Source organism: Apteryx mantelli, chromosome 3 (assembly GCF_036417845.1).
Source record: "Apteryx mantelli isolate bAptMan1 chromosome 3, bAptMan1.hap1, whole genome shotgun sequence".
Taxonomy (NCBI): domain Eukaryota; kingdom Metazoa; phylum Chordata; class Aves; order Apterygiformes; family Apterygidae; genus Apteryx; species Apteryx mantelli.
In genome coordinates, this window is record NC_089980.1 from 2,324,308 (window position 1) to 2,350,656 (window position 26,349).

General features: G+C 49.4%; 1 protein-coding gene across 5 annotated transcripts in view; it reads right to left on the minus strand.

Annotated features, from left to right (window-relative positions):
- The window catches only part of RIN2 (Ras and Rab interactor 2), an 83,713-nt gene that overhangs the window by 11,748 nt on the left and 45,616 nt on the right, over positions 1-26,349 (minus strand). For 4 of the 5 annotated variants that reach the window (XM_067292619.1, XM_067292615.1, XM_067292620.1 and 1 more), the window contains exons 4-9: positions 23,480-23,574; positions 16,734-16,926; positions 15,932-16,043; positions 13,814-13,886; positions 10,640-10,731; positions 6,328-7,488 (exon numbers count right to left, since the gene is read on the minus strand). In XM_067292619.1, the coding sequence (XP_067148720.1) occupies positions 6,328-7,488; positions 10,640-10,731; positions 13,814-13,886; positions 15,932-16,043; positions 16,734-16,926; positions 23,480-23,574 (1,726 nt within the window). Of the gene's footprint in view, positions 1-6,327; positions 7,489-10,639; positions 10,732-13,813; positions 13,887-15,931; positions 16,044-16,733; positions 16,927-18,031; positions 18,198-23,479; positions 23,575-26,349 lie in introns of those variants that run through there. The other variant, XM_067292616.1, reaches the window with a different exon arrangement.

Genomic DNA, 26,349 nt, shown 5'->3' on the forward strand with positions numbered 1-26,349 from the left:
AGACAGCCAGTGCTGGCAAACAGCACATGAGGAGAGAGGACTCTGCATCCCCGTGAAATTTTAACTCCCGCCGGCTTCCCCCGGAGCCCTGCGCACGGGCAGCTCGTGTCAGCCTCCCTTCATCGAAATAACGTGGGTCGCCACCATACTTGGTAGCAGGAGGCTCAGTAAATTCAGGAAAGAATTCAGTGCGGATCCTCAAATTCCTCTGGTCGGATGAGGAGGGAGGGAGCCCCTGGCCTGGGACGGGAGATGGGGAAACTCGGCTGCTCCTGGGGCTGATCCCTGCAGGCTCCAGCTGGAAGCTGGCCCGACCGCTGCCTGCACCATCCCGGCGCTCCTTCAGCGGAGAAGAGCTGCCAGAAGGCTTTGCGGGAGACCCTCCCACCGAGCCCAACCTTCTCCTTGGTGCCGGCCTTGCTGTCTGCAGGTGGGAAATGGAAGCGTCGAGTCTTTTGCCCTCAACCCTTAGTCAGTCAGCGCCACTCCCACAGCTTCCAGTGCAGATGAATCACAGAGGTTTTTACGGCTCTGCAAGATGGGGAGGAGGAGTTGCTTAATATCTGCAATTCATCCCAGGCTCCTAGAGCAGCGCCTAGAAATCGCTTTCACATTTACTCGGTCGCATTCCCCAGTTTCTCAGGGAACTTAAACTGCCTCGAAGCCGCGCAGAGGAAGAGAGCAGGCAGCTCACATAGGCATGGCCAAAGCTCTGCGCGGGGCGCCGCGCGGCAGCTGCCCGCCTTTGGTCCGCTAAGCAGAAGAGGCAAAAGCATCCGAGTAACTTCCTCATGGATCGTTACTCACGGCTGTTCCTGATGGTTTCCGTATTGTTAACCCGATCGGGTAAATAAGAATCGGATGGGCTATCTGGTAGAGCCTCCTTCAGTGCTTTCAGTGACTACATTACAGCTAATAGGATATAACTTAAATAAAAGACATATATCTGTGGTTCCAAAGAGACGCTAACGCTGGCTAGGCTTGGTAATGGTAGACTGGGAGAACCTGGCACTTCACTGCGGCAGTTTTGCACAGAACTAACCAGCAAGCAGAAAGTCAATAGTAAGACGACACAGCAATGCGTCCACAGGTTTTTTCCCTTAATCTTTTCTTCTTCCTTCTTAATTCTTGGAACAGACCTAAGAACCAGGCAGTTCTGCCCTCAATTAAAAGGCAGCAAATTCTAGCAAGCTGATGAGGCCAAGAACTTGGCAAGCGTCGGAAAGATTGGACATTTTTATGGTAAATAACAATACCCATATTTATCCTAATTCATACAAAAACTTTGCTATTAACATGCTTTAGCAGCATATTAATAGCTACATTACTCTTGAAGCGTGGAAGGACAGCATCCCTTGTGATCTGGGTCTCAGCCCAATATTCAGTGTTATCACATCACCCAACTAGGCACCTTTTTTCCTGAGCTGCCCCTTTCACAGACAGCGTTTCTGGATATGACCCCGCAAAGCGATTCCCGGCCAGCAGCAGCTTTGGCTCTTTAATTTCTAGCAGCCCCAAGCAGTACGGGAGGGTTTCCCGGGCAAATTAGTGTCTACAAGTGGCGAACTGCGGACTGATCTGTTGAGTTAACATTTCCCTGTATTTCTCAGATCAAACCAAAGCCAGCAACAAAAACTCCTGTTAACTTCAGCAAAAGCAAAGTGTTTCCAAACCTCCCCTCGGATGCTAAATATTTCAAAAGCAAACATACATGCTTCAGATATATATTTTTTTAAGCTGATTATTATTTTAAGTGAAGTCCCAGTTAGCTTTCCTGCAGTGATATTTATAATTAGTCTCTGGCCTCAAAATGGGAACTGGAAGTGCCTTGATAAATGAATTGCAAAGGCCAGCCAGCTAGTTTCGCTGTGACTTGTGGAAACACATCTGTATCCTGTGCTGACACGCTGTTTTGTTTCGCTGCAAACCGCACAAGTCTGCGCCTGGAGAGGACAACGCACGAGCCCCAGCAAGCGTCCTCAGGCAGCCTCTTCGCAGCCCGAAACTGCACGCTCCTCCTCGCCGTTTCCCGGGAGCCGCGCGGTCCGGCACGAGCAGCATTGCTCGGGGGGGCTGAGAGCACAACGCCGCTCAGGTTCAACAGGGCATGCAAACGTGGGGCGCTTGACCATGCCGTGTTTGCTTCGTTTGGGATTTTCCCCAGTATCCCGCGTGTTTGCAGAATGGCACTGTTAAAACATGGGTCTATTTTAAGGCAGCTTCGGTCAGAACGGCCAAGTCGCCGATTCTTGGTGGGTGTTGATGTTCGCACACACACCCGGCCCACGGCTCAAAGCCATCTCCGCAGAAGGAGCAAGGCTTGAAGACGAGACCTCCCACGACCCATGGTCCCTGCTCACCTGCACAGCCCTGGAGGCAGAGGCAGGACAGCGGTGGGAGGGGAGAGGCGACGGCGGACCAGCGGCAGGAGAAGCAAACCGGCAGAGCAACCAGGCAAGAAAGGTCTCTAGAATAATAAAACTTCCCCTCATTTTACCTACCTAAACCACACACCAGTGAATCACAGACATTTCTGTTTGCTTTATTCTGTTTTAATCAGACCACCTGTGGGTTAATTAAAACTCATGCTATGGCTGTGAGGGAAACACGTCTTCTCTTGAAAAAGTAGCAATGAAGGAGCCGCAAATAAGTCACAAAGCAAACGGAAGGGATGACGGGGAAAGGGGCAACCAGGCCGTCTGCCTCCGCTCAGGGCCTGCACCACTTGCTTCCTCCTTGCCCTCTCCCCCTTTCAGCGAAGGGAAGATCACGGGGGAGACCGGGTCCCCCAGCCTCAACTCAACATGAAGAGATACCAGGGGGAACAGCGGGGAGCAGGACCCAAAACAGATGTATAAGGCCCTTGGAAAAAAAAAAAAAAAAAAAATCACAGCGCTAAAAAACAGGCGATATGAGTTTTTCGAGAGTAAATAACGACATACCATTCTCATTCCGTTAACAGGATAATTGGCTTAGTAAAGAAGCGTGGAGTAGGAGCTGGGCCATGTCTTGACTTTTTTAAAAGGCCTTTAACCCTCTTCCATGCAACTTTCCTATAAGCAAACAAGGGAAATACTGTCTAGCTGTAATTACCATAAGGTGGGTGCCCGGCTGGTTGAAATACTGCACTGAGAGGCCAGCTATCAATGGTTCACTGTCAAACACACAGACGTTTCAGAAGAGGTCCCCTGGGGGTCAGCTCTGGGCTTTGGGCTACTTAATATTTGCGTTAAGAATTTTGGATGATGAAATAAGGCAGTTCACATACAAAACCCGCATACGATATCACGGCGGGGGCGGGAGAAAGACATCGCCGGTTCTGGGGAGAGCAGGTTCAAAGTTATCTTCGTAAGCTGGGGAGAGGCCTAAAGCTAACGAGGGAATTTAATAAGGGACAGAAGCAAAACATTGCCTTCCAGCAAGAAGAGCGCAAAGGCAAAAGCGCAAAGCGGAGAGCAACGAAGCAGCTCGCAGCGCCACGGAAGATGAAGCTGGGATTTCAGAGTCCGGCAAACCGAAGACTTCGACGAGCGGTTCGACAGGTTGTAAGAAAAGACCCCCCAAACGCAAGGTGGAAGCAGTCGTTCCAGGCCCCATTCTGCCTAAGCCTGTTTGAAAATCCACTATTTCAAAATCCAGCGTGCATTAGAAATACCAAAGCAAATGATAGGGAGGACGTTCAGGCACCATCGGTTAATACCTTAGAGCCACATTATTCAAGTCAGACGTTTCTTGGGTTAGGCCCGGGTTTGGGCATCGCGATGAAGTTGGTCGGATGCTATAGAGCCTGTCCGGTGATCACCTGACAAAATGACGACACTCAGCTCGACTCCTTTCTGCCCACAGCCAGGAAAAGGGGAAATACAAACAAAAACTCCTAAACATTTGCAATTTGAGCAGCAGCAGACTGTCCGACTCTGTCCGGATCTCCACTGACTCGGTCCAGGTCTTTATCCTGCGGACAGGTATTCAGGCGTGGACAACTTTTACAAGTTTATTTTGCATTCATTCTTAAATGATAAAGAGCAGCATACCTTAAGCCTTAATTCCCTCCCAACGCTGGGGATCCTGGTGTTTCGGAAGGGGCTGACAGCCCGCCCGCAGCACTGAGCTTCGGAGGCGCCCGTCAGGAGCGAGGAGAAAGGCCGATGCACGCGCTTCTCCGGGAAACCTCAAACATCTCCCGCCAAAGTCTTTCGCTGGCCAGAGAAGCGAGGGAAGCAGCGCTGCAAGACAAGCTACGCAGTCGCCCCGGTCGTTAAACAGACACCAAGGGCTGCGAGAAGCCGTGGGCGATGCTGCTCTGGCACGTACTAAAAGTCAGGAGACAGCGGGATAACGCGAAACCTGGAGGCGCCTGAGCAGGCAACTGTCCTGCGGGGCGGCGGAGAGGGAGACAGGGTTGGCTCGAGCTCCTCCGGGAGGAGCAGAAAGGGCCGGGGAGCCGAGACGGCCGACGATTTACCCTCACGGGCTCCCTCCTCGTGCCGCCTGCGCCGGCGGCGGGGCTCAGCCGCGAGGGGCGGCTGCAAGCTACAGCCGCCGCATCGAGAGGAAGAACCTGCACCACGACTGCACAGACCAAAAAGAAAAGGATAAACGACCATTTACAAAGTTCAAGTTTGGGCTGCAATGCTGCACTGAAATAGCCAAGCAAAACCCCAAGATGATAGGCAGGGCTGACTTTTTGCTTTAGCCTAAGAAGTTCTGCTCTACAGGGATGATTAAATCTGGCTGTCGCATAGTTATCTGCTTAGATCAGCACCATCCGATGCTCCTGATCCACTGAGGCTGCTCGCAGGCTCCAGGAGTAGGCAGCAGATGACTCAAAAGCAAGTTCTTTCTTTGTTTGAACTACCCTGCTTTAATTAATTAGATTTAATTGCACGATCAAAGTCAGACTTGCTGTCGCTGAAGAAAACCTGTGTAGTTTAGTTATAAAGCTTAGTAACTTAAGCTACTCCGAGCTACCGCGACATTTAAAAGCAGACATCGTTTTGCCAGTCCCTAGAGACCCACGGTCGGACTTAACCGCACCCTTGCGATGAAAAGCACAAGTCAGACCAAACTACAAGCGCAGAAGTCCTGTATTTCTTTGTCCGACAGCCTCGGAGGGCCCGTGGGGGGAACCCACGCCACCGTTCAGTTTGCTTTCTCTTCCACACAACACCCACGTAACGTTCTTTATTATTGTAGCGAGGCTACTCCACGTCTTTGAGGGAGTCTCGATTTTGAGGGAACTCTCAGTAGCGTAGCGCTCGCTTTAGAGGCGCTTGCTGCTTTGGCTCGGCTCAGTGCAAGCGAAGTTGAGGTTACAAGAGAATCCTTCGCCTCGGTCAAGGACGGACAAAAACGTCAAAAGAAAATCCCCAGCTACTCCCAGGGAAAGAACTATCTGCCAATTTTGTACCGGGCCAACTGTTGGGACACTGGGGTATAGGAGGAAAAACAAGCAAATGAGGACTGAAGTGAGCTCACAAGGAAAGTATTTTGCCCTGAGGGATGTTTACCTCCTCAATGTGGCTTATAAGCTCTTTTACAAATACTGCTCAGGCTCGGCAAGACAGCGGGACAGAGAGATTTTATGCAGCAACAACGATTCCACTTTTGTGGATACACAAGTCTCTCTCTGTTGGTAAAACATGCATTCAAATATAGAGTTCAGCGGCAACCATTTATAAACAGAGACATGCAACAGAGAGGTATAGAAATGCAGAAACTGGCATCCTCTTCTCTCCTTTTTCATTTTCTTTCCTTTTTCCTTTTTTTAAACTTACATATCCTTTTATTTAGCCTCCAGGGTAGGGACACTGCAGCTTTGCTAGGAGTGAATGAGAATTTGTTTGGATGAATGAGATTTGTTTCAAGAGGAAATTGCTAAGAAACGTTTCTCTGCTCTTAATTGTTGCTGGCTTCTAATAAATTCTGGCTTTATGGCTCCAACGCATACTTAACATAGGGTTAAAATTGGTGCATTGCAGCATCTAAAACTATTTCAACACAACTCAGAGAAAAATAGGTGCGTGCCAGCAAATAGGGGGTTAACAGTACAGCAGTTAAAAAAAAAATCACAGGTAAATCAAATCCAGCGCTCACCACTATTAATTGTAAGGAAAACTTTTTATAAACAACTCTTTGTAGCATAGTTTTTCCGAGCTGCTGCAGTTTTATTCTATTTTTTTTGATTGTTTTAAAACTCAAATAATCCACGACTTAAACTCCGCTAGCAAAGCCAACTCCCTCCCTTCCAAAGCGGCACCAAGACTTTCAGTCTAGCCTCGGCTCCCGTTTTCAGCTTCCCCCAGCCGACAGGGCAGTATTTCTTACCTATTTGGTCCTCGGGGATCAGGGACTCAATCGGGGGGTCGAGTTCGGAGCTTTGGGACAAGTAGTTCTTGACCTGGGTCATGAACTGCCGGATCGTTTGCAGCATGTCGGTGCTGGAGACATGGCACTCCTTGTTTTCCTGCAGAAAGCTGACATAGTCCTGCACTAAGCAGCCAAAGTAAGTGCGCTTGTCCCGGGACATCTCCGCGATTTTCTTGATCATCCTCTTTTCGGGGGTCATGAAGGAACTGAAAACGCCACTAACTTTCCGGAGCTGAGATTTCACAATCTTGGGGAGAACAAACGAGCTGTTTCTTTTCTTCTTGGGCTTCAAAGGGGGGGCCATGCTCTCCTGGTCGCTCTCCCCCTCAAAATCCTCCAGGCTGCTGTTAGTGTCCCCCTCGTAGCCGAACAAGGGCATGCTCCGATCGAAGTCCAGCGAGTCGGAGGAGGAGGTGGAAATGCTCATGTCGCTCAGCCTCTGCCTGCCTCCATCCCACTGCGCCGGTGACTCACCGTTCGCCGCCGCCGCCGCCGGGCTCTTCTTGGAGGCTGCCGGATCCTGCGCAGGCGGGGCGGCACCTGCAGCGCCGGGCGCTTCGGAGGCGCGCGCCGAGGGGCTGCCGCCGCCGGGCCGAGGGGCTGCAGCCGCCGCCGCCGCCGCGGGCTTGCCGCTGCCCTCCGCCTCCGAGCAGACGGCCTGCTTCTTCAGCCGGGGCGGCGGGACGGGGGCCGGCTTGCTGCGCAGCGCGCCCGAGTCTCGCTGCTGCTTCTGGCTGACCGGCGCTGGCATGCTCGCCGGCTTTATAGTCCGGGAAAGCTGCGGGCTCGTCAGGCTGCTATTAATAGCAGGAGGTGGCGGTCTGGGCGGGGGGGAGCGAGGCCTCTCGGTGCCATTCGCGTCTTGAGCGCGCGGGCTCTGCCTTTTCAGGCTCCCGCTAACGTCCTGGCTGTGCACTTTTAAGAAGAGGGGATTAATGAAGCACAGAGCTCCGTTGGTCTGGCTGCACTCCAGCTCCGAGGGCGTCCGGGTCCGTATAGCGTGCACGCCATTTATAAGGCAGAGCTGGCGCGCGTCTTTGCGAGCGCTGTCTGCGGGCGCAGGCCGGCGGGGAGGCGAAGGATTCGGGGGGTTGCTGTTAGCCGGCGAGCTCCAAAAACCTGAAAGTCATCATTGTATTAACGTAAGAAGGCAAACGGCACGCAGACGGGCGTTCAGACCACTCGGCTCAACGTAACCCCTTTGAAGCATTAAGAAATTTAGGCAAGCTTTTATAATTCAAGGGAGAAAAAGGAAGCGAGATGAATAGCATTCCTAGTGAGCTGCTTAAAGCACTGTCACACATAACTGCCCGTCGCACTCCCGGGGCTGCTCCTATTCATTTATAAATATCACAGCCAACGCGTAGCTTCGAATCAGCCCACAGAACGAAGCTAAAAAACAAACCGAGAAGCAAAGAAAGGCGCAGAGATCGCGACATAGCGATTCTTCCCGATCTGAGGCTAAAATGGACAAAAACTACTCACCAGCACATCAGTCGGGAGAAAGAAGACTCCGATTCTCAGCTGGTGTTAATAAACTCGCTCCACTCAAGCCAACAGAGTCAGGCTGATTTACATCAGCTGACAGCCACTTATGGCAACCCATCAAAAGCAGAATTTTTCGGGGGTTGGTTTCTGCTTATAGTGAACAAATAAAACTAGGTAGGAAAGCTCGGCTCACGTTCTGCCGTGCCGGGTGCCCAACCAACCTTCAGCTACACCGATGCAACGCTCGTGCCTCTTTAAGAGCCCTGGCCCGCAGCCCCGCGTTTGTAACGCTTGCACGGTCCGCCGGAGGTTTCAGACACTCGGCAGCACGTAAACGGACTGAGCGTGCCGTCCCATCGGCACGGCGCGGAAACCCCGTGCTAAACCAGCAAATTTCCGCCGCAGCCTCCTGGCTTGTCCCAGCAAAGCGTCCGCGTGCGTGCACCGAACTGAGTTAACAGCAAAGCCCATCGGCTCCTGCGACTCCGACAGCCGAAACCAGACGGGCCCTCTGGGACGGCAATCAGACTGAAATAAGGGAGGAACGCCAGAGGAAGGCTTCGGTAAAATTTGCCAGTCCTGACGTGGCCCCTTTTCCTAGAGTCCCTAGAGTTTTCCTAGAGTTCCCCTTTTTGGCCGCTGGGTAAAAAATGAGCCTTGTGAAGCCCGCGGCATGAATTTCTCATACTGAGCTCTACAACAGGGGTCCCTGCCTGGCAGCTGCGTCCTGCCCACGGGGCAGAAAACAAGAGTACGGCCCAAGGTGACAGGCTGCTCCCAAGGAATATACCTGGGAATTACGTAGGGGGTATACCAGGGGCTGTCTGTAGGGAGAGGCACGTTGCACGGCCATGCAATGCTGCCGGTTTTTTCCTGCTCCGTGACTTCACACCCTGCTTGCAGATCCTGCAGTGGGCTGGTCAGCGCGCTTGGCGCGTGGGCTGCTGCAAACATGCATGAGATAAGCACCACAGCGGGCGAAACGTGAGAAGAGAGACCAAAAAAGGGTCGGCAAAAGCCTTGAAGCCTTTACCACCAGTTCTTCCGGATGCGGTTTGCTGGGCTACATGCTGTTGACCCGCATTGCGTATTGCTTCCTCTGAGCCTAGAGCATAACAGAGCTCTGGCAGGAGCTATGGTCCTTAGCATTCAGATCAGGCCGTTTTGTGCCTGTCTGCTGCTTAAGGAAAGCTCACACTTAATTGGAAGGCCCCTCGGAGCGGTTTTAGGCATCTCTTGGGTCAACAGCATTGCGGGCCTGGCTTTCCGGTGTGCTCTTTTGTACGGAGTCACCTAGAACTCCGCTAAATTCTCAGCTTTGTTGCCCGTTTTTTGCCCACAGAAACTGTGGTCTTAGTCTGGCATACAGCAGGCCACTGACCGCAAATACACCAACCGTGAAGTTATGCACCGATCAGCCACCAGTCTCCTTCCAGCTTTCAAGTGCATTAGCTTAAAACAAAGAAGTAAAACACAAGCTGCAAACACAGCAGAGATGGTTCAAGAACAGGACTAAGCCTGCGGCATGTAAGCCACGGTGCTCTCCGGTACGGAGGACAAAAGACAGCATGATTACTCTGGAGAGCTTGCTCAACACCACCATTATTAGCTTCTATGGAGACACTTGTCTAAATGCTACTTCAGGGCCTCTAGGTTTCTAGGGGGGACTGTCTTCATTACACCGCCTCCCAATTTGCCTGCGTTCCCATGAAAATCCATACTTTCATTTAATTACCTAACCTTGCGGATTAGCAGCACAGAAGACATCTGTCTCCTCTTTAAAGTGAATTCCTGATTGTCAGAGCAAGTGCAGCAAAACAAAACGCAAAGCAATACAATACTTCATTGTGTACGACTTTGCTGCAAAATCCAACAGCCAACATCTCTGGAGAGCCTTGTGTTACGACCCTGATTTAATGAAGACCCGCTTCTAAACTGAAGATGATTCAAAAATCTACTGGGACAAAGACTGCCCTCAGTCAGCCCTCTCCTCCTCCAAAAGGAAATAAGGCCATTCAGCACTTTGCAGGAGTTGCTCAACACTTCATCTGGGTCAAGCCCACGTTTCAAATCCTGCCAGGCTTTGCATCTGCTGCAAGCTCAAAGGGCATGTTGCAATGAAGCTGTATTTGGTTGTAGCAGTCAAGCTGTGCATCTTTCAAAGACAGCTCTTAGCATTTTCTTTTCTTGATTTAAAAACCCTCACCAAACCAAAGTGCACGGGCACGTTCTACAGATGCTATGCACACACCCCTCCTTGTACTAATACGCTACCGCACTAAGCCACTGATGCCAAAATTGCCTTTCCAAGGTAAATAATCACACGTCAGTCTGAATAGACAGTTTTGATAACAGTGAACTACAGTTCCTACACCCTACTGACAACCACAGCAAATTATCCAGCTAAAGGCTGCAGCATGAGACCACAGCCAATATTCCAGCGTGGAGGACAAGCTAACTCAAACCTCTGCCTGGCGATTGCAAGACTTGCTTTGCGTCAGCCCAGGGGCTGCATAGCGAGGAGAGGGAGGGAAGGAAGGAAGGAAGGAAGGAAACAACACTAACAGAGTCAAGAATATCACACAAGGCACATAAGGATGGAAGAACGCCAAGGTCTCCATTTGGCGAGTACAAGGCTTTGGCCTTCCCAATAGGAGAAGCTGCTTTTCCAAATGCTATCTGGATCATCGCTGACCAAAACGAACTATTTACCAATACAGACTGTTTCGTCAAGCTTATAGCAAAGTTATAGGGAATGAGAGCTATGCAGATAGCTACTTACTCAGTCCGAGCTGAGCAATCTCTTCAAGTTCAGCTTCTGTCTTTGCTGCTGCAATAGCATGAGGCAACTTCAGGGTGAACGGCAGGACATCCCTGTTTGTAGAACAGAAAAACAATAATGATTTTCACAACAACATCCACAGTTTTAGAAGTATTTGTTTCAAACACAGGCAGTAGTCGAGCTCAGATTCTTACTCTCTTTTTGAGCTATGGCAGGTAGCAAGAGCCTTAAACATACAGCATGCAGTGTAGACATGTAGCGGTCCCAACCCCAAGGCTCCTTTACATTGGGAAGCGGTGTGAAGTGCAAATGAGAGTCAGGTCCCCAGGACTTTCTTTGGGCTCCCTTCTACAGCCCCACCTTATTTTCCTCCCATTATAGCAGAGGCTTTAACACCTGGTCTTTTAAGAGCAAGCCAGCGTGATGCAAAAGCTTTATCTGCCCTTAACCCTTTAACTAAGCTTCGTATTTTCCAAATACACTGTTGAGTGCTCTCAAAATTGAACACCTAGTTCTCCGAATAAAAATAAATGAGTATTTGGGTGGCTAGTTTAAAAAAATTTCTAACCTGGGATGTATTGGTGCACTGGAACAGGCTGCCCAGAGAGGCTGTGGGGTCTCCACCCTTGGAGATATTCCAAAGCCATCTGGACAGGGTGCTGGGCAGCCTGCTCCAGGTGACCCTGCTTGAGCAGGGGGGTCGGACTAGAGGATCTTTACAAGTCCCTTCCAACCTCAACCGTTCTGTGATACTCTGTCCTCGGCTGAAAACACATTTCATTTAAGAAAGTCTTCATAATTTATCCTCATATCTGATTTCTATACCAGAACTATATGAATACTAGAAGGTCAATGGATGTTTACAAAGGCAGATGCATGAATGTGCATAACGTAAGCCAAAGCTAGTGTAAAAAGCTTTTGGACAGAGATTTTAAGAGGCAAAACTACTTAGCTTTACTTACATTTACACAAGTACTACCATCAGCAGATAGCATACCTCTCGCCCACCCAGTTGGTACCAATACATCCTCAAGCAATAGCGCATGCTAAGCTGTAAAATCTGTAACAGAAGTACCTACGTAATTAGAGTAAATCAGAGGAAACGGAGCACAGAAATCCTACGTACAACCGGCGTCAGGATCATTTTTTTTAAAGCTGCAGACAAGCCAACCATCTATTGCAGCAGGCAGACATGGTTTTTAAATGCTGAGATATCACCAAGTTGCATGTTAACTTGATGAAAAATCAAGCAAATTCCAATCTACCATAGGCACGAGGCTGACACGCTAACTAGAAAGTATGTGAAAAGACATTTTCAGCAACGTACCACGTAAAATCCAGTCCAATTTATACCAGCGCAGAACACCTTCCAGCTAAACACAAAGAGAGGTAACCCTTGACTCCTCATACACACCGATGTGGTACCTACAGCAAGAAATTCCCTCTGGATGTAGGAAACCCTTCCGGCTTCGCTGTGACGCACCCAACGGGACACCCTCCGTCACGACCACTGCCCGCCTGTGTCCCCAAGCAGCCTGCACCTTCTGCATCCCCAGCGGTCCCACGCCACTGGCAAGGAGGACAAGGAAGCCAGGTAGCTGCTGCCACTTAAGAAACACTGGGCAAACAGAAACGCTTGAGATGCTTCTACACTGAACGGGGAAGCAAGCGTCAGCTTCCAAGAGCACGCCACAAACCAAAGGCGAGCTTTATTTACTGATTTATCTCTGGACGGGTTTGCAGCTGAAGTTGTATTTAAGAGCGAGCAGGATGAACGCTGGGAAATCTTTATGGCCGTGTCTAAGCTGGGATCGCCGCTCTGCTCTCACTTGCCTTCCCTTCCTCAAAGGGCAACGAGGAGAGCAACAAGGACAACACACGGGTGAAGTCTCGCGCGCGCTCTTACGCACCTCAACGGGGGCCGCGCTGCATCAGGACGCACGTTTTAAATTCACACTGCGCTGACCGAAATACCGTGCATAAAATTAAAGCTACTGCACGCGAGGGACTCTCAGGGCTGAGACACGGGAGCAAGGCAACAGACTGCGGCACGTTTGCGGGCTTACTTTCAGCCCAGGCAAATCCGAAGCAACTTTGCGCCCGCGGTCAAAAAGGGATAAACTATTGCAAATAACTTTACATTTGCTGCAAGCTCCCTGTATGCCCTGACGGAGAGTTACCAGAGCTTGGCCAGGGCCAGCGAGAACAGAAAGGGTGACAAGATAAAGACCGTCTCATCACTAGACTGCTTTTAAATGCAGTTCAGCTCGTTTCCCCTCCGAGTGCTGACCAGCTACTTCTGCGATATAAATGCTTCTTTCATCACACGCACGTACAGCTTGGCGCAGCGGAGGCCTGTAGCCAAGGGCTTCTAGCTGCTTCTCCACCACAAAAACAGCAAGAAGCCCCACGACCCAAGTGCATCCTCGGCCAGCAAGCATTTCCCACGCCAGAAATCACCACTGTCAGCTCTAACTGGCAACCGTGCTGCAGCGAAAGGCCGGAGACCTTCAAAATGCCTGTCCCCATCCCTCAGAAAATGCACCTAGGCGTGCAGCTTGGCTGTGTCCCACCTGTGGATAAACGTAGGACGTGAGCATCTGTCTGGGATTTGTCACTAGGGAACTAAACTCAAATTAAAACCAACTTAAAAGACAAAACATCAGGCATTTTTTTCTCTGAAAAACAAGCCAGGCACTTGTAAATTGGAAAGCCGATGAAACCATTTTTGTTGTTTGCAATTTACGGAACCTCTCAGTTGTCACGGTCTCCAGTGCGATCGGACCTTTATGCCGTATGCTCCAAAAATGTGTTTTACTAGCAACTCCAAGAAACGGCCATTGCAAGATGGCTGATAGTTTATGGTGCTTGCTAAAGGAGTTATAGAGCAGTTGAGAAAGCATTGAAAGATATCAGCTGAAGTCAAGTTATACTTGGCAACACCTCACAATTGGGTGGACAACATAAAACCACCCTTTCAATGTTCAGCAGCAAATACAACAGATCCTTACTTCCAGTTCTCATCTGTTATTTAGCCCATTACCTGCTATGACCGCCCAGGAATATTTATAGATCAGTAATATTTTTATCATGCTGAGCCAGGAAAGTCCTTGAGACTCTTTCTTTTTTCAGGATAGTCCAGCAAATGAAACCCAGAACATCACACCATCTTACCTGCTAATACAGTAGAAAGCAATGAGCCTGAATAAATCAGCAAAACTTATTCCAGACCCCTCCAAGGAAAAAGCTGTGAAGAAAGTCACAAGAGGGAAAGAATCACACATCTATATCCACTGTTTCGTAGAAAAGCTTAATAAAAAACCCTTTTTTTCCCCCAGAAAATTAACAACATGTTTGCACCAAACTAGCCACCGTTTGGTTAATCAGACACGACCGTGCGGAGGAGCACGTGTCTACGCTAACGGCGTTGTAAAGACCGTCCTGAGAGTCTTGGTGGTGGGTTTGTTTTTGCATTCCAAAAATATGTTCTCATTCTTGGGAAACAGGTCAAATGGGATTAGAAATGCACGACTTTTTACTATCAGACGAACCAACCATTGAGGCTTTGTTTTACCTAGTGTACTAATAAAGCTAATTTTAATCTTTATTTCCGCCTCTTGCAGTCCTTCCTACTCATTTGTCTGCTCCCCAGCTGTGCTAGCACATAAAGGCAAAGGATGAATTTTCCTTCGCTTGTCGCCTTTGAGAAAACCCAGACAACTCTGCTTCACAGCATTGCCTTGTGCTGAGTTTCAACTCGTCTTTTTTTTTCCCTTGTAAAATTATATCAAAACTCTTCTAGAGATTCCCCCCCCAAAATGTTACTCTGCAATTAAAAAAAGGCATGAACAATGTTTTTTTCTCCAAATCATTCCTCCTTACTGTTATAAATGCTTGTTCACAGTAATAATGATACATAAGTGGTTGCCACTTCGCTGACATTAAGCTCGCTCTGATGCCAGCGACAAATCTCACCCAGCAGCTCAAGGAATCGAGCAGGGGAAATTCCCAGATGAACACCACCTAGGTCTTTCACTGCACGACCGAGACCAGAATAAGAGAAGGGAAGGCATTTATGAAATACAACAGTTGTGCCGGTCAGATTCCTAAAATACACCGACGCCTATTCTGCACAGCCTGAGACCACTTCTGCAAAGGGGGGGAAAGTGAGGTCTCCTTGCTTCTGACCACCTCCGAGTGAGAGCAGCCAGAGCCCTCAGGTGGATCTTCACTGCCTGTTCGCGTACTGTCGCCGAAGGACAGGCCAAGCTGGTCATTTGCGTGCCCACAAAAAGGGAATTTCTTCAAAAGGGCACACTAATAATGCACATGGTGTACGGGTGGCTGATCTTGCGGGGGAGTTTAAGAGAAGATGCGTGTCCAGATCCCAGATTACAATGAAAACCTCAACCATGACTGGTGGGTAAAAACACCAGTAGATACTTCCCCCTTGTGGTAAAATTTTATGCATGAAAGACAACGTAATATTAATTATTTTATTTTCTAAAGGGGAGAGAGGGAATTCGTTAGTGTAACAAGCCTGAGGACACAGCCTGAGACCACACAGATTAAATATTAGAAGAGAAAGCTAGCAACTTCTTTATCTGCCTTGTTTCTAACCAAAACCAAAATCAGACACACAGAATTAACTTTCTGTTGGTGGGGAGGGAAGGGAGAGATAAAAAGGAGAAAATAACTGAAGTTAACTCAGGTCAGTAATAGAATGATAGAGTTTAACTACAGAGCCTCCACCTCAGGGTCATTTAACTGAAGCTGTTGCTAATTTTATCTCCAGTTTTCACCATCTTGTTAAAATAAGCCCCTTTCTTCATTTGCGGTTTCTGCACCACATACGCTCACCAGCTGCAGCCTCCTTTTCTCATTCCTTCATATCAAAAGTATTTCTCCCCTCCTCTCTCTGAAGAGATGAGCGCAGTGTTGTTTCAAAAACTGCAGGAACTCTGCTATTTGCTAATTCCTCCAGAAGTGGATATCTACCCATACGACGCAATGCATCTCCAATTCAGCAAGGTACAAAAACCTGAAAATACTCCCGTGTCCCCCACACAGGCTTAGGTGTTTCTGCATATCTTCCTTCTCCGGGACATACCTGACCCGCTCTTAGATTTGCCTAAACAAATAGATTTGCCTTCATGCCCTCAGCAGAGATCACTGTAGGCCGTTTGTGTTTCCATGACTGTGGATGATTTTCTGCTGCAGGTTTCACCAGTGCAAAGCACCTGGCTCGTACACGGTGACCGCTATCTGAAAAGTCTGTAATTCATAACTTACTGTATGTGCTTTCTTTTATTGCAAATTCTTTCAGGCAGGACCCACATTCACCGGGCAGACGCAGAGATATGACCTTTTTCTGCAGTCTTGCTGATTTCCTAACCAGAAATATCTGTGGTGGAGAAGGCAAAAGGATAAGGTTTTAGCTTCATTGAAGATGCCTTAAAAAGACAGAGATATTAAAGATGAAAGGAAACGTAACAACCTCAAAATCTCGGATTTTCTATATGAAACATCTCAGAATTTTACTCACTCAACAACTTGGTGCAAAACAGCACCAAAACATTTAGAAAAACATCTCGTCTTCATATAACACAGGCACGTGACACTGAGTCCATCATGCCCATCTGTGACCTCTCCAGTCTAACCCACAGCAAATCCCAGCCCCGGCTCAGGCCGCGGAGCCTGGGGAAGCCGGATGGGAAAGAGCTCCTGCATCCCAGCAGCTTATTCCCACAACTCTCCTGCGCCAGGAGGGAGGCAGGCAGGAGGGTGCAGAAACAGCCACCAGCCTTATCTGAGCAGATAGCGCCTGGTTTCCATCTTAGCATCTTCAATGCAGGCACTGGTGGAGGAGAAAATGTGGTCAAATTTCCTATTTAGCAATTCTCTCTCCATATGAGGGAAATATATCTGTTACAGTCCTGCTTAGCAAGGTCCTGCTCTGGAGCTCCAACGGCAGCAGTCCAGCTCTTAGCTCCAGCAGACCCCAAACTAGTCTTCACTTGGATTAGAGAAAGCACACAAGAAATAGTTTTTCCAACAATAGCTGCATCGAGCGATCGGGAATGTGACTTCTTACCCCGGGCGGCTGGGTCTGCAGGATCTCCACGGCTTCAGCATCGTTCAGACCAAGCTGCAGCCACACAGGGTGAGTATGGAGAAGCTTGTCCAATACGCTTAGCTTGTTGGACAGGCTGTCGTAGCCAGAGTCCCGGGGGCAGCCTTTTACATCCTTTTTCTCAGGAGAGACATTATCCATGTCCTTTACTAAGCTGCGAGGAAGAAAGAAAAAAGAAATTAAAGACATGCAAATCTCCCATGAGCAATCACTCAATCCAGCAAACAGAATTATCACAACGCTAGTGGTGCTGCCAGCACCCTGGACTGCTGCTTCTTCTACTGAGAATTCCCATCATTAATATAGACAAAATTTCTCATATCTGCATGATTTCTTTTCTTCAGTTGTCTTCAGTTTGACAGCTAGCTTTAAGCTAAGCCTTAGCATTCTTCCTTTAGCTTGCTGAAATTCAGCAGTCACCTCAAACAGATACGCGTGTACAGGCATGTATGAACTGATTAAACACTTAATCCCATTTCCTTGTTACGTTTGCATTTGGAGAGCTTTATCTTCAGAGACTAACGTTCGTGCAATTCAGATATTTTTATTCCCAGCGAGACTGCAAAAGCTGCGACGCACAGAAACCTCCCTCTGTCCTGCCTGCCAGCAAACCTGCTCAGTATTCCGGCAACGGAGCGCTGAACTACTTATTGGCCATCGCAGCACCAAACATGATTTTCTTTTCTCTCCGCCCGCAGGGATTTTTCTCACAAAGGAAGCCTGCTCAAAATAACCTCCCTGCAGCTCATCCCGAGCCTGACTACCATCGCTGCTCCACCAGCCCTGCCAGCTTCTCAGCTGCTTATCCATCTTTGGCCTCCTCCGCTCATGTGTGGTCAGAAATCTCGCCGGGGGGGGGAAAAAGAAAAACAAAAAAAGAAAAGGCAGAGGAAAGAGAAGAAAACGAACCACAGATAACCCTCCGTAAGGCACAGCTTCCTAAGAAATCATCCACAGAGGTAGTAACTTGCATGGTCCGTGCTCTAAGAAAAGTCCTCAGCATACTGACAGTTTTGCCCAGAAAGGGCTTTACCGCACATGTTAGAACTACAAATCTGATCAGAAAAAGGAATTATATATTTGTGCTCCTACTTCCTTTGGTTCTGGATCGACTCCTGTGTAAGGAACAGAGGCAAAAGCCAGCCTAAGTGTGAACTTGGCACACTAATTTAAGGTCAAGATACATTTAGGGGCAGGACAGTTAATAAAGTTATTGCTAAATTCAGTAATAAAGAACAACCCCTGGAGGCTACAGATACCTGTTGGGTATTAAAAATCTAAAGAAACTGGGTAGTCCAAGAGTTGCTGTTGTTACGCGAAGCTTCCCCATCGCCCACGCGTGCCCTGGCTCAAGTCCCGCCGCGGGCACGTCCTGCGATCCCTCCTTCCCCGTCAGGAGAAACCACCGCGCCACAGCCGCTCGGGGACCCGCGCTCCTGATGCCGGCGTCCGAGGTTGTTTTTTTTCCTAGGGGCAGGAGAGGGCTCGATCGTGCCGCGAGTCTGCCCCGCGGCCCTCGGGGATTTGGCAGGCAGGCAGCGGCGTCAGCAGCACCTACCACCTTCGTTAGGCCAGATGCCGCAGCCGGAGCAAGCGTGGTAGAGGCTTCACAAGCACGGGAGTGCTGGGTAAAAAAGGAAAGGAAAAAAAAAAACTTATTTTTTTTCTAGCTTTGGTCAGCATCTTGCAGCATCTCCGGATGGGGTGGAAGGGGAAGTAACCGGGTGCGCGTGGGAGGGGGGGGCGCTTGCTCGCTCTTTCCCTGCATGGTCCGAGGAGAACTGGTGCACCCAGGCAAGCCTTCGAGCCTCGCAAGGCGCCGCGACCGCAGAGCAGATGATCCTCCCCGAGGGTCATTAGCAACCGCCGAGACGCCTCCCCGCGACGCCGAGGACGCGGGAACGCGCTTGTGCGGCGGGGAAGTGCTATTACGGAAGTTGTACCGGGGCTCCGAAAACTGCCCGAATAGGATTTGGAGGTTCCCCTTTCAGGCCCGGTCTCAGCAAAACCCGGTGTTGCACCACGCAGAACGCCCAACCCAAAACACCCGGGGCAAAAGGAGGGTTATACACCGACGCTGGCTGCAGGCGTGACGAGGTAAGGCTATTTCTAATTCCCTGGTACCGGTACCTGCTATGGGGCCAGGCACTGCTTCTTACCGTGAAATCGGCTCGAGTTGGTAAAAGTTTGGGCACCCACCTAAGTCACGGCGTTCCTCTTCTCTGCTAGTGCTTTAAGGTGGCCAAATTTGCAAATCGAACACGCCCAAAACGACACCAGGGAGAGGATCAGTTCCAATAAGGAGCTGTCAAAGGCCCCGGTGGGATGGGGCTGCATCTCACGCAACGATTTACCTCCTCTCCTGCTTTCTGCAGGGCAGCTCCCGGTAAAAGACAAAGTGACCAGGTCACGCAAAACCAAACACCAAACGGATCTGCATGGATGCCCTGCTTAAACGCGGAGGCGCGGCTACACCGGGCCCTCCTAAAGATTTATACCCTCCTAGGGATTTCCACACTATTCACAGCGGATTAACGAAAATACGTGATTCATGCAAGTCTCCTTAGATTTAAGGAAACCCAAAAGCACGTGGGAAGTAAACAAAGATAACGGCTGAGATCAACAACACTGCTACGTCCTGGTTACGCTTGGCTCACAGTAAAAAGGACAGAGAACAGGTTGAAGCCTGTAACTCAGGATGATCTTCTCCCTCATACCTACGGGGCTGCAACGTACGCCTCAATCACGTCCATGCAAAGCAAATGTTCCCGTCCTTCCCCGTGCACCAGCTCTATGTGAATTTTTCTTTCAGTCTGTCAAACCCTGTCTGTATCTCTTGCTCTGACCTTGTAACCTAAACTTCTCACCTTTCTTCCCGCCTCTTTTGTAGGGCTTGGGATAACGTAGTTTATCTGCTCTCTAACCCCGCCAGACCTCCCGCATGGACAGACACTGGCCTGGGGAGAGGATGTCTTTCTTTGGGACTGCTAACTTGGGGAAGTTGCATCCCACTAGGATGACCAGTGCTGCTCCATGGGTTCACCGCACTGCCCTTAAACTAAGCTGCTCCAGGACTATCACCTCCACTGGAAACAGTGGAAGAACTGACCTGTCCTTGTGAGGGCATGAAATGAGTTGGAGGAAGGACCTGAAGGACCTTGGAGGGATTGAGTCTGCACCCATGCTATGGAGAAAGCTGCTTATCAGCCCAAATGAAACAGCCACCCAGTTTCAGCATCTCATCCCAGATGAAGAGACTAGCCAGGAAGAGGGGGTTTGTGCACAGTCAGGAGGGTTAGGGACAACATCAGCAAGAGACCAGATTAATCTTGGAAAGACGATATGGTCTAACTTGTACTTGGAGGTGCCCATAGCACCTTGCTCTGTTTGTTTGCTGGGATTGGTCTCTGTTTTGAGGATGCTCACACACTAGGATCACGCTACCCAACGAGGGAGGGAGAGGCAGAGGTCCCTTCTTTGCCCCTGCTGGTAGGACGCTCAGCTTCTCCCCAGCAGATGCAGCTTAACAAGCCGTGCTGCCGTCTCTGCGCCAGGGCGGAGAGGTTTGCACGGCTCGGCTTTGCAGCCAGACGCATGATTCTCCCACCGTTCACCCCGCTGTTCCTCAGTGGCGAGCGACATTCCTCCCGGTTGCTTCCTGCCCAGACCCAAGGGCGAGGAGATAAAGTGCGTCTTGCTAAAGCTGCAAAGAGAGGAGCGCGGACCTTGCTGCAGTGCTGCCAAAGGCTGCCCACAGCCAGCGCGGTTAAAGCAAGTTCCTGGCTGACCCTCCACTGCAAGAGCATCTGCACTTCTGTAAATCCTACCAACTAGCAGCCTTCAACCGCACCAGCCTCGCGTGTACGGTCATGTCAAGCAGCAGCTGGCAGAGGGAGCAAGGCTCCAAGGATTCCCTCCACGCCTCAGCAGCTGCACTGTCGCACACTTCTCCATCCCCTTGCAGCTGAAGGGAGAGGACCAGGCTGCAGGGGAGAAGGTTAAATAACTTTGACAACACCAGAAGTAATCCACCATGCAAGACACGGGTGAAAACTCTGTTTCAGTTAATAACTAATGCGGAAAAATGTAAAAGACATATAGGCACAGGGGCTGTCCAAGGTAAAGCATGAAGGATAGGGGGCAAAGTTCTGCCCTTACTTCCGTGACGATGATGGAGCAGGAAGGGAGCAAGCTGCAGCAGCTGCCACCACCCAGCACCTCACCGCCAACCACTGCGCAGGCACAACGAGCCACGGGAAGACGGGGGCCACCGACACGGCACCGACCAGAAACGCATCCTCGTGATGCCCTTTCCTGACAGCTCCACTCACCTGCAGGAACGAGCTGTATTCCTGCCCTGGGAACAAGGCCCAGGCACCAAACACCATGGACTACTGAAACCAGTGACCCGAGTGGCCCATTTTGACAGGCTATCCTTTTTTGTTTGCTTGTTTTGCATGGCATTTACATGCTTACAAGCAATATATGCGAGCCCCGTTACTTGAATCACGCTCAATATTACTTGGGCTGGAGGCGTAAAAAGAGTGGAATATCCAAAATACAAAAGTCCGGGAGCATAAACCTGAAAGTCACCACACAAGCACAAAAATACACTCAAGTTGCAGACATGCAACTTCATGTACTTATTTTTCTGAATACAATTAAGGCCTCTTGCAAACGCCGCCTTCACAAAAGTGTTCCGGGGGCAGTGGAAATAGTCTAAGGTGAAAAGCAAACAAGAATAATACACAACTTTTAGCTTGGACTTCTCTAGATTCAAATCCAAATGCCGTATCAAGATACTGACTCCTGAACAACAAAATATACAGTAATAAAAGCAACCTACATTAATTACAAAGTTTTAAAATAACTCCAGAGGTATAAATAGTCATAAGAGGAAACACATCCGTCATGGGAGTCTAGTTCAGATGAGCACCCTGGAAAACCTTAGCTGAAAGGACTGAAATCTTGCCTGGTAATTCTAAATAACCAAAATATATCAGTATACACTAATTATATAATCTATATTAACTTTGATACAACCTTTACTTACACAGAAGCATAAACTTCGGATGTATGTAGTTATATAAAATTCACCTTAATTCATTTATTCAGATTTCCTATTTTATATCTATCATCTTCAAAAGGACAAGAAAAAGGATGAATTTCTTTTTTTTTATTGGATGGCTAGTTTTAGCATCAAATTCTATTTTGATGCAAATCAGAATTCAATTAAATACTCACAGAAATAGAAATTCACTTTTTTAGGTTAGTTTTATTTGCATATTTTAATCAAAATATACTTCGCACTCAAAATTGAGTCAGTAAGCAAAAAAAATCCCTTTTATGTGTAAAACAGGAGATTTTAATTGACTGTTCCCAGCTAAGTGCTTCCACCAAGATTTTAGAACTCGTAGGTCTTAGTCTCCCATGCTTACGTTGCATTCAAAAGTAAGGAGAGGCCTTTTCTCAACTGAAAATTAGCTAACGATCTCTGAAATTAATTAGCTGAACCCTTTGAAATGGAGAAAGTATCCTTTCTGCCCTGGAAAGAACCGTGCTGTCAAAAGCTTTAGCACTTGAACAACACGCGACCAGAGGCTTCGCCAAGCACTAATTAGTTCCCTCGTCTGCTGTTCTTTACCGCTTGGGCAACAAAGGTGTTGCTCAACGTTTTAATTAATGTAAATAATTCAAACGAATTGCAGTGAGATTTAGCGCACTTCAAAAGTATTTACAGAGAAAGAAAAAATTAGCGAAAAACATGGATGTAATTCTGAATAACGAACTATTATCCACTTCATTAACTCGCTGCCTTGTAACACACAGTCCACCAGCAACAAAACTGGCCCACCAAGCGCAGTCAGATGAAACCTAATGTTGGCACTGGTGACTTTCCCCTTGCAACAGATATTTCGTCATTAAGGAGAGAACCCATTTTTGTACTTAACACAATGATTAAAATACCAGATATCCTCTGGATGTCAATTTGGCAAACAGCCGCTGACAGCGAAGCCTCACAGCCCAACTGCTCCCTCTTACAGCAACAGGCTTGGACTACAAGTTTCCATAGTCCTTACCTGCATGGCATGATCTCTTAAAACACCAGATCTTTATCTGTACTATAATCTGTATCTCGAATCATTTTAAGGTTAACAAAATGCATCCATCTGCTAATTTTTATGTGCAAGATACTCACATATAAACCAACTTAAACACATACCCCACAAATATTCCTACGACACAGGTCAGCTCATACCGCTATTTTACTTACTAACCCGAGAACATAAATAAATTACGTTATTGGGCGAAAGCTATCGTGACTCTTCACCAAGCCGCCCGGAGCAATGGACGTTTTCAGCTTTTTCAGCGCGAGGGCAGAGCGCGCTGCCACGCACAACGGGAATAACATCAGGAATTTCCTCCTTCGGACGCCCGGCTGCGTCCTACCCTTGCGACAAGGAAGTAGCAGCGAAGTTCAGCTGCTTTTAGAAGCTGTTAAGGCAAACGTACAGGACAAGCGGCTCTCCGGACGCTCCTCCCGCACGAAAGTAAAGCCTGGTGCTGAAGAGCGATGTTACCTACCCGCTTCTGGGTTGCCCGGCTGAACCGGGGCAGGGCGTGCGCCACCGCGGAAAGCAGCGCCGTGAAAGCACGCCTGCCCTGTCACCCCGCCAGGAGCTACAGAAATAAACATTTTTCATCACCTTTGCAAACCGCCGGGTTCATCCTCCAGCGCCAGATCCGTCTGTACCATCTCCTGTTTCAGTTCTCCGATTTCTGAGGCAATTGTGTCAATGAGCTGCAAAGGGACAAAAATAGTATGACGTCAAGCGAGTGGAAGAGGCGTGGAAAAGGAGCCCGGGCAAGTTTAGTCACCAGAGATCCCAACCTTTTTTTTTTTTTTTTTTTAAATCCCACCCTATGCGGATTTCCCCTTGTAAAGGAAAAAGGTTGGGGACACTTATAACTGTTCTTGGAGAACGAACAGCTCTTCTTGTGTGCCTGCACACAACTTTCCAGGCTGGATTTGTTTATTTTCTGCAGCCTCAAAAGACAGTTATATTACGCAATAACTCCAAAGAACCAAACGATTCGGTCAGTTGTAGCATCTGTTTTCCACAAAGCAAAACAAAAAGCAAAGTTAGCGGAGTTTGAGCTGCACGAGTTATTTCAGAAGGGAAATAAAACCCGCTTTCCGACCCACGTCCCAAGGCTTCACGGTCACCTGCAAGGCACCACCTTAGAGGCCAGGTGGCACCGGTAGCTCGAGGAGGGCAGGGTTTTTGAAGAATTATCATAATTAGGCAACATTTTACCACCTCGCTTTATAGCACGTTTTCTTTTCCTCTGCCTCAGCTGTTCACACTCTCTTTCTCCGTGCCGCGTTCTTCCGATCAATTCGAGTTTCCCCCTCCGTTTACAACGGGCCAAACCCTGCTAAGCATACTTGAAGCAAGAATTACGCTGCCTTCATCCCATAGGCTTCTTCCTCTCGAGGTCCGAGTCCTTGGCGGCGCTGCACCCCGCTATTGCGCTACGCAAAGCTATTCCAGACGGAGTCGGAGTCGCCGCAGGGGGATGCGAGCGACCCGCTCCCGCGCGCGAGAAACGGCAGCCCAGGGAAGGTGCCGGCCCAGGGCCCCCGCACGCTCTCGCTTCCCGGCAAGGCTCGGCACCTCCGCGCCCCCTACGCCAACAAAAATTGCACGCTAAAAATAAAACGCTTTGGGGCTGACGCTCGCCAAGCAAAAAGATGCAACCACCAGCCTCCGTGGGGAATAGGGACCTGCAGGCTCCTATCGTACGCTGTATTCAGAGGGGGGTGACAGCTGAAGAAACAGCTCCCAGCGTATTTAAATCAATTATTTTTCCTTTTTAAAATAACACCTGAAATCAGGACGAGCTATTTAATCACGTGATCGCTGCCCACGTTTAAAAGAAGATGAAATCGCTGATCTAAGGAAAGCCCTCGGCTACAAACCCAACCCAGAGCTTGTTCGTGTGCTTGGCCAACTCTTGACAGCGGTAGTCCTCCTGTACCTGGAAGCAGAAAGTGCTCCGCTCCCCCGTTTCTCCTGATCACCCGGCTCAAGAGCCCGTGAACTCCAGACCTGGCGGTGTAGGAAGCTGGAACAACCGCGCTTCTCTTCCGAGCTGTGACTGAACAAGGGGAGCAGAATGATCGGCTCCGCGAGAGCTGAACCTTGAGGAACATGACCCAAAGCAACCCACTACATCCCCTAGCTACAAGAACCACTCTCAACTATTCAGTTGGTTTTAAACATGAGTATTTTTTCATAAACCATCTGAAAGTTAGTTTTCAATAACGAATACCACTCTAAAACGTTGTTTCGGTGTATTTCTTCTTGTTACTTGTATCAAGATGTGTGAAATGCAAGTAAAAAAACTCCAGATAAACAGCTGTTCAGAAAGGAACATACAATTTGCCATTCTCCAGTAACGAGTGTGACAAACACAGGAATAAAGCAGAGCGTACCTTGGGTCAACAAAACCATTCCAAGTTTAGCCACTGCGAAGCAAAGGGCCACTCGTGCTTCGGGGGAGACGTTGCGTCGGCGCCTGGAGCCTCGCGTGCTCTCGCAACCCAGCCACGGCGACCCGCAACTGCGTCCGGCTTTGAAAACAGGAACTCATGATGCAAATCAGGAGCCGGATTTCACTGCATCATTAAGCATTATTAAAGGATTTAATCTGCTGATGAGACGGAGCAGCTGTAAGCATGAGCTCCGCAGCGTGGGATGATGAGCAAGGCCAACAGAGCGATCTCCTCACTGAACCAATTCATTTCCAAGGGATTGCCATCAAACCTCCTGCAGAGGCTCCTACAGCTTCGCCTGGCAACACATGGTCTTCCATGTCTTCTCTCTCAGCGATGGTCTTCCTTCAAATCTCAGGTGTTTGCTTAAGATCTGAGCAGAGCAGGAGACAGACGGCTGGGCCCGGGAAGCCTTCCTGGCCTTGGTGGCACACCACCATGGTGGTGGCAACGGCGAGCTCCTCCTTCAGCTTGTCCTGGTTATCCGTGAGGGTCGGCAGGTCCTGCAGGAGGCCGGAGTAAATCACAGGAGGGGAAGAGCGGTCTGCAGGGAGCCTCTCGCAGCAGGAGAGGGATGCTGACCAGCGTTCCTCACGTCACGACCATCCTTCCCGAGTCCTGCTTCTCCCCACCGAGGCGCGAGCAAGCAAACACCCACCCTGCGACAGCTTCGTTCCCCTCCGCTGGCTAAAAAGGAGCTGCAGGTTTCACAGGCAGGCCCAAACCTGGCTCTGGCAAAAGCTTCCCAGGGTCTTTCGCAAACATCTTCCTAACGCCACTTGAGCCGCGGCAAGGGGAAACGGTGACCGAAGTGGAGCAACCGCTTGTCACGCCAGCAGCTGCCTTTGACTCACACGCCTTCAGCCCCGCAGCCTGGACATCCTTGCCCACAAAAATTCCTAAGCGGCGGAGGGACGGAGGCTGCTCTCCTCCGCAGAGCGCCACGCACCATCCGTGCCCGGGGAGCAGCTTTCGGCCACCAGCTCAGTGCCTGCTGCTAACCGGCTGTGCTTCAGC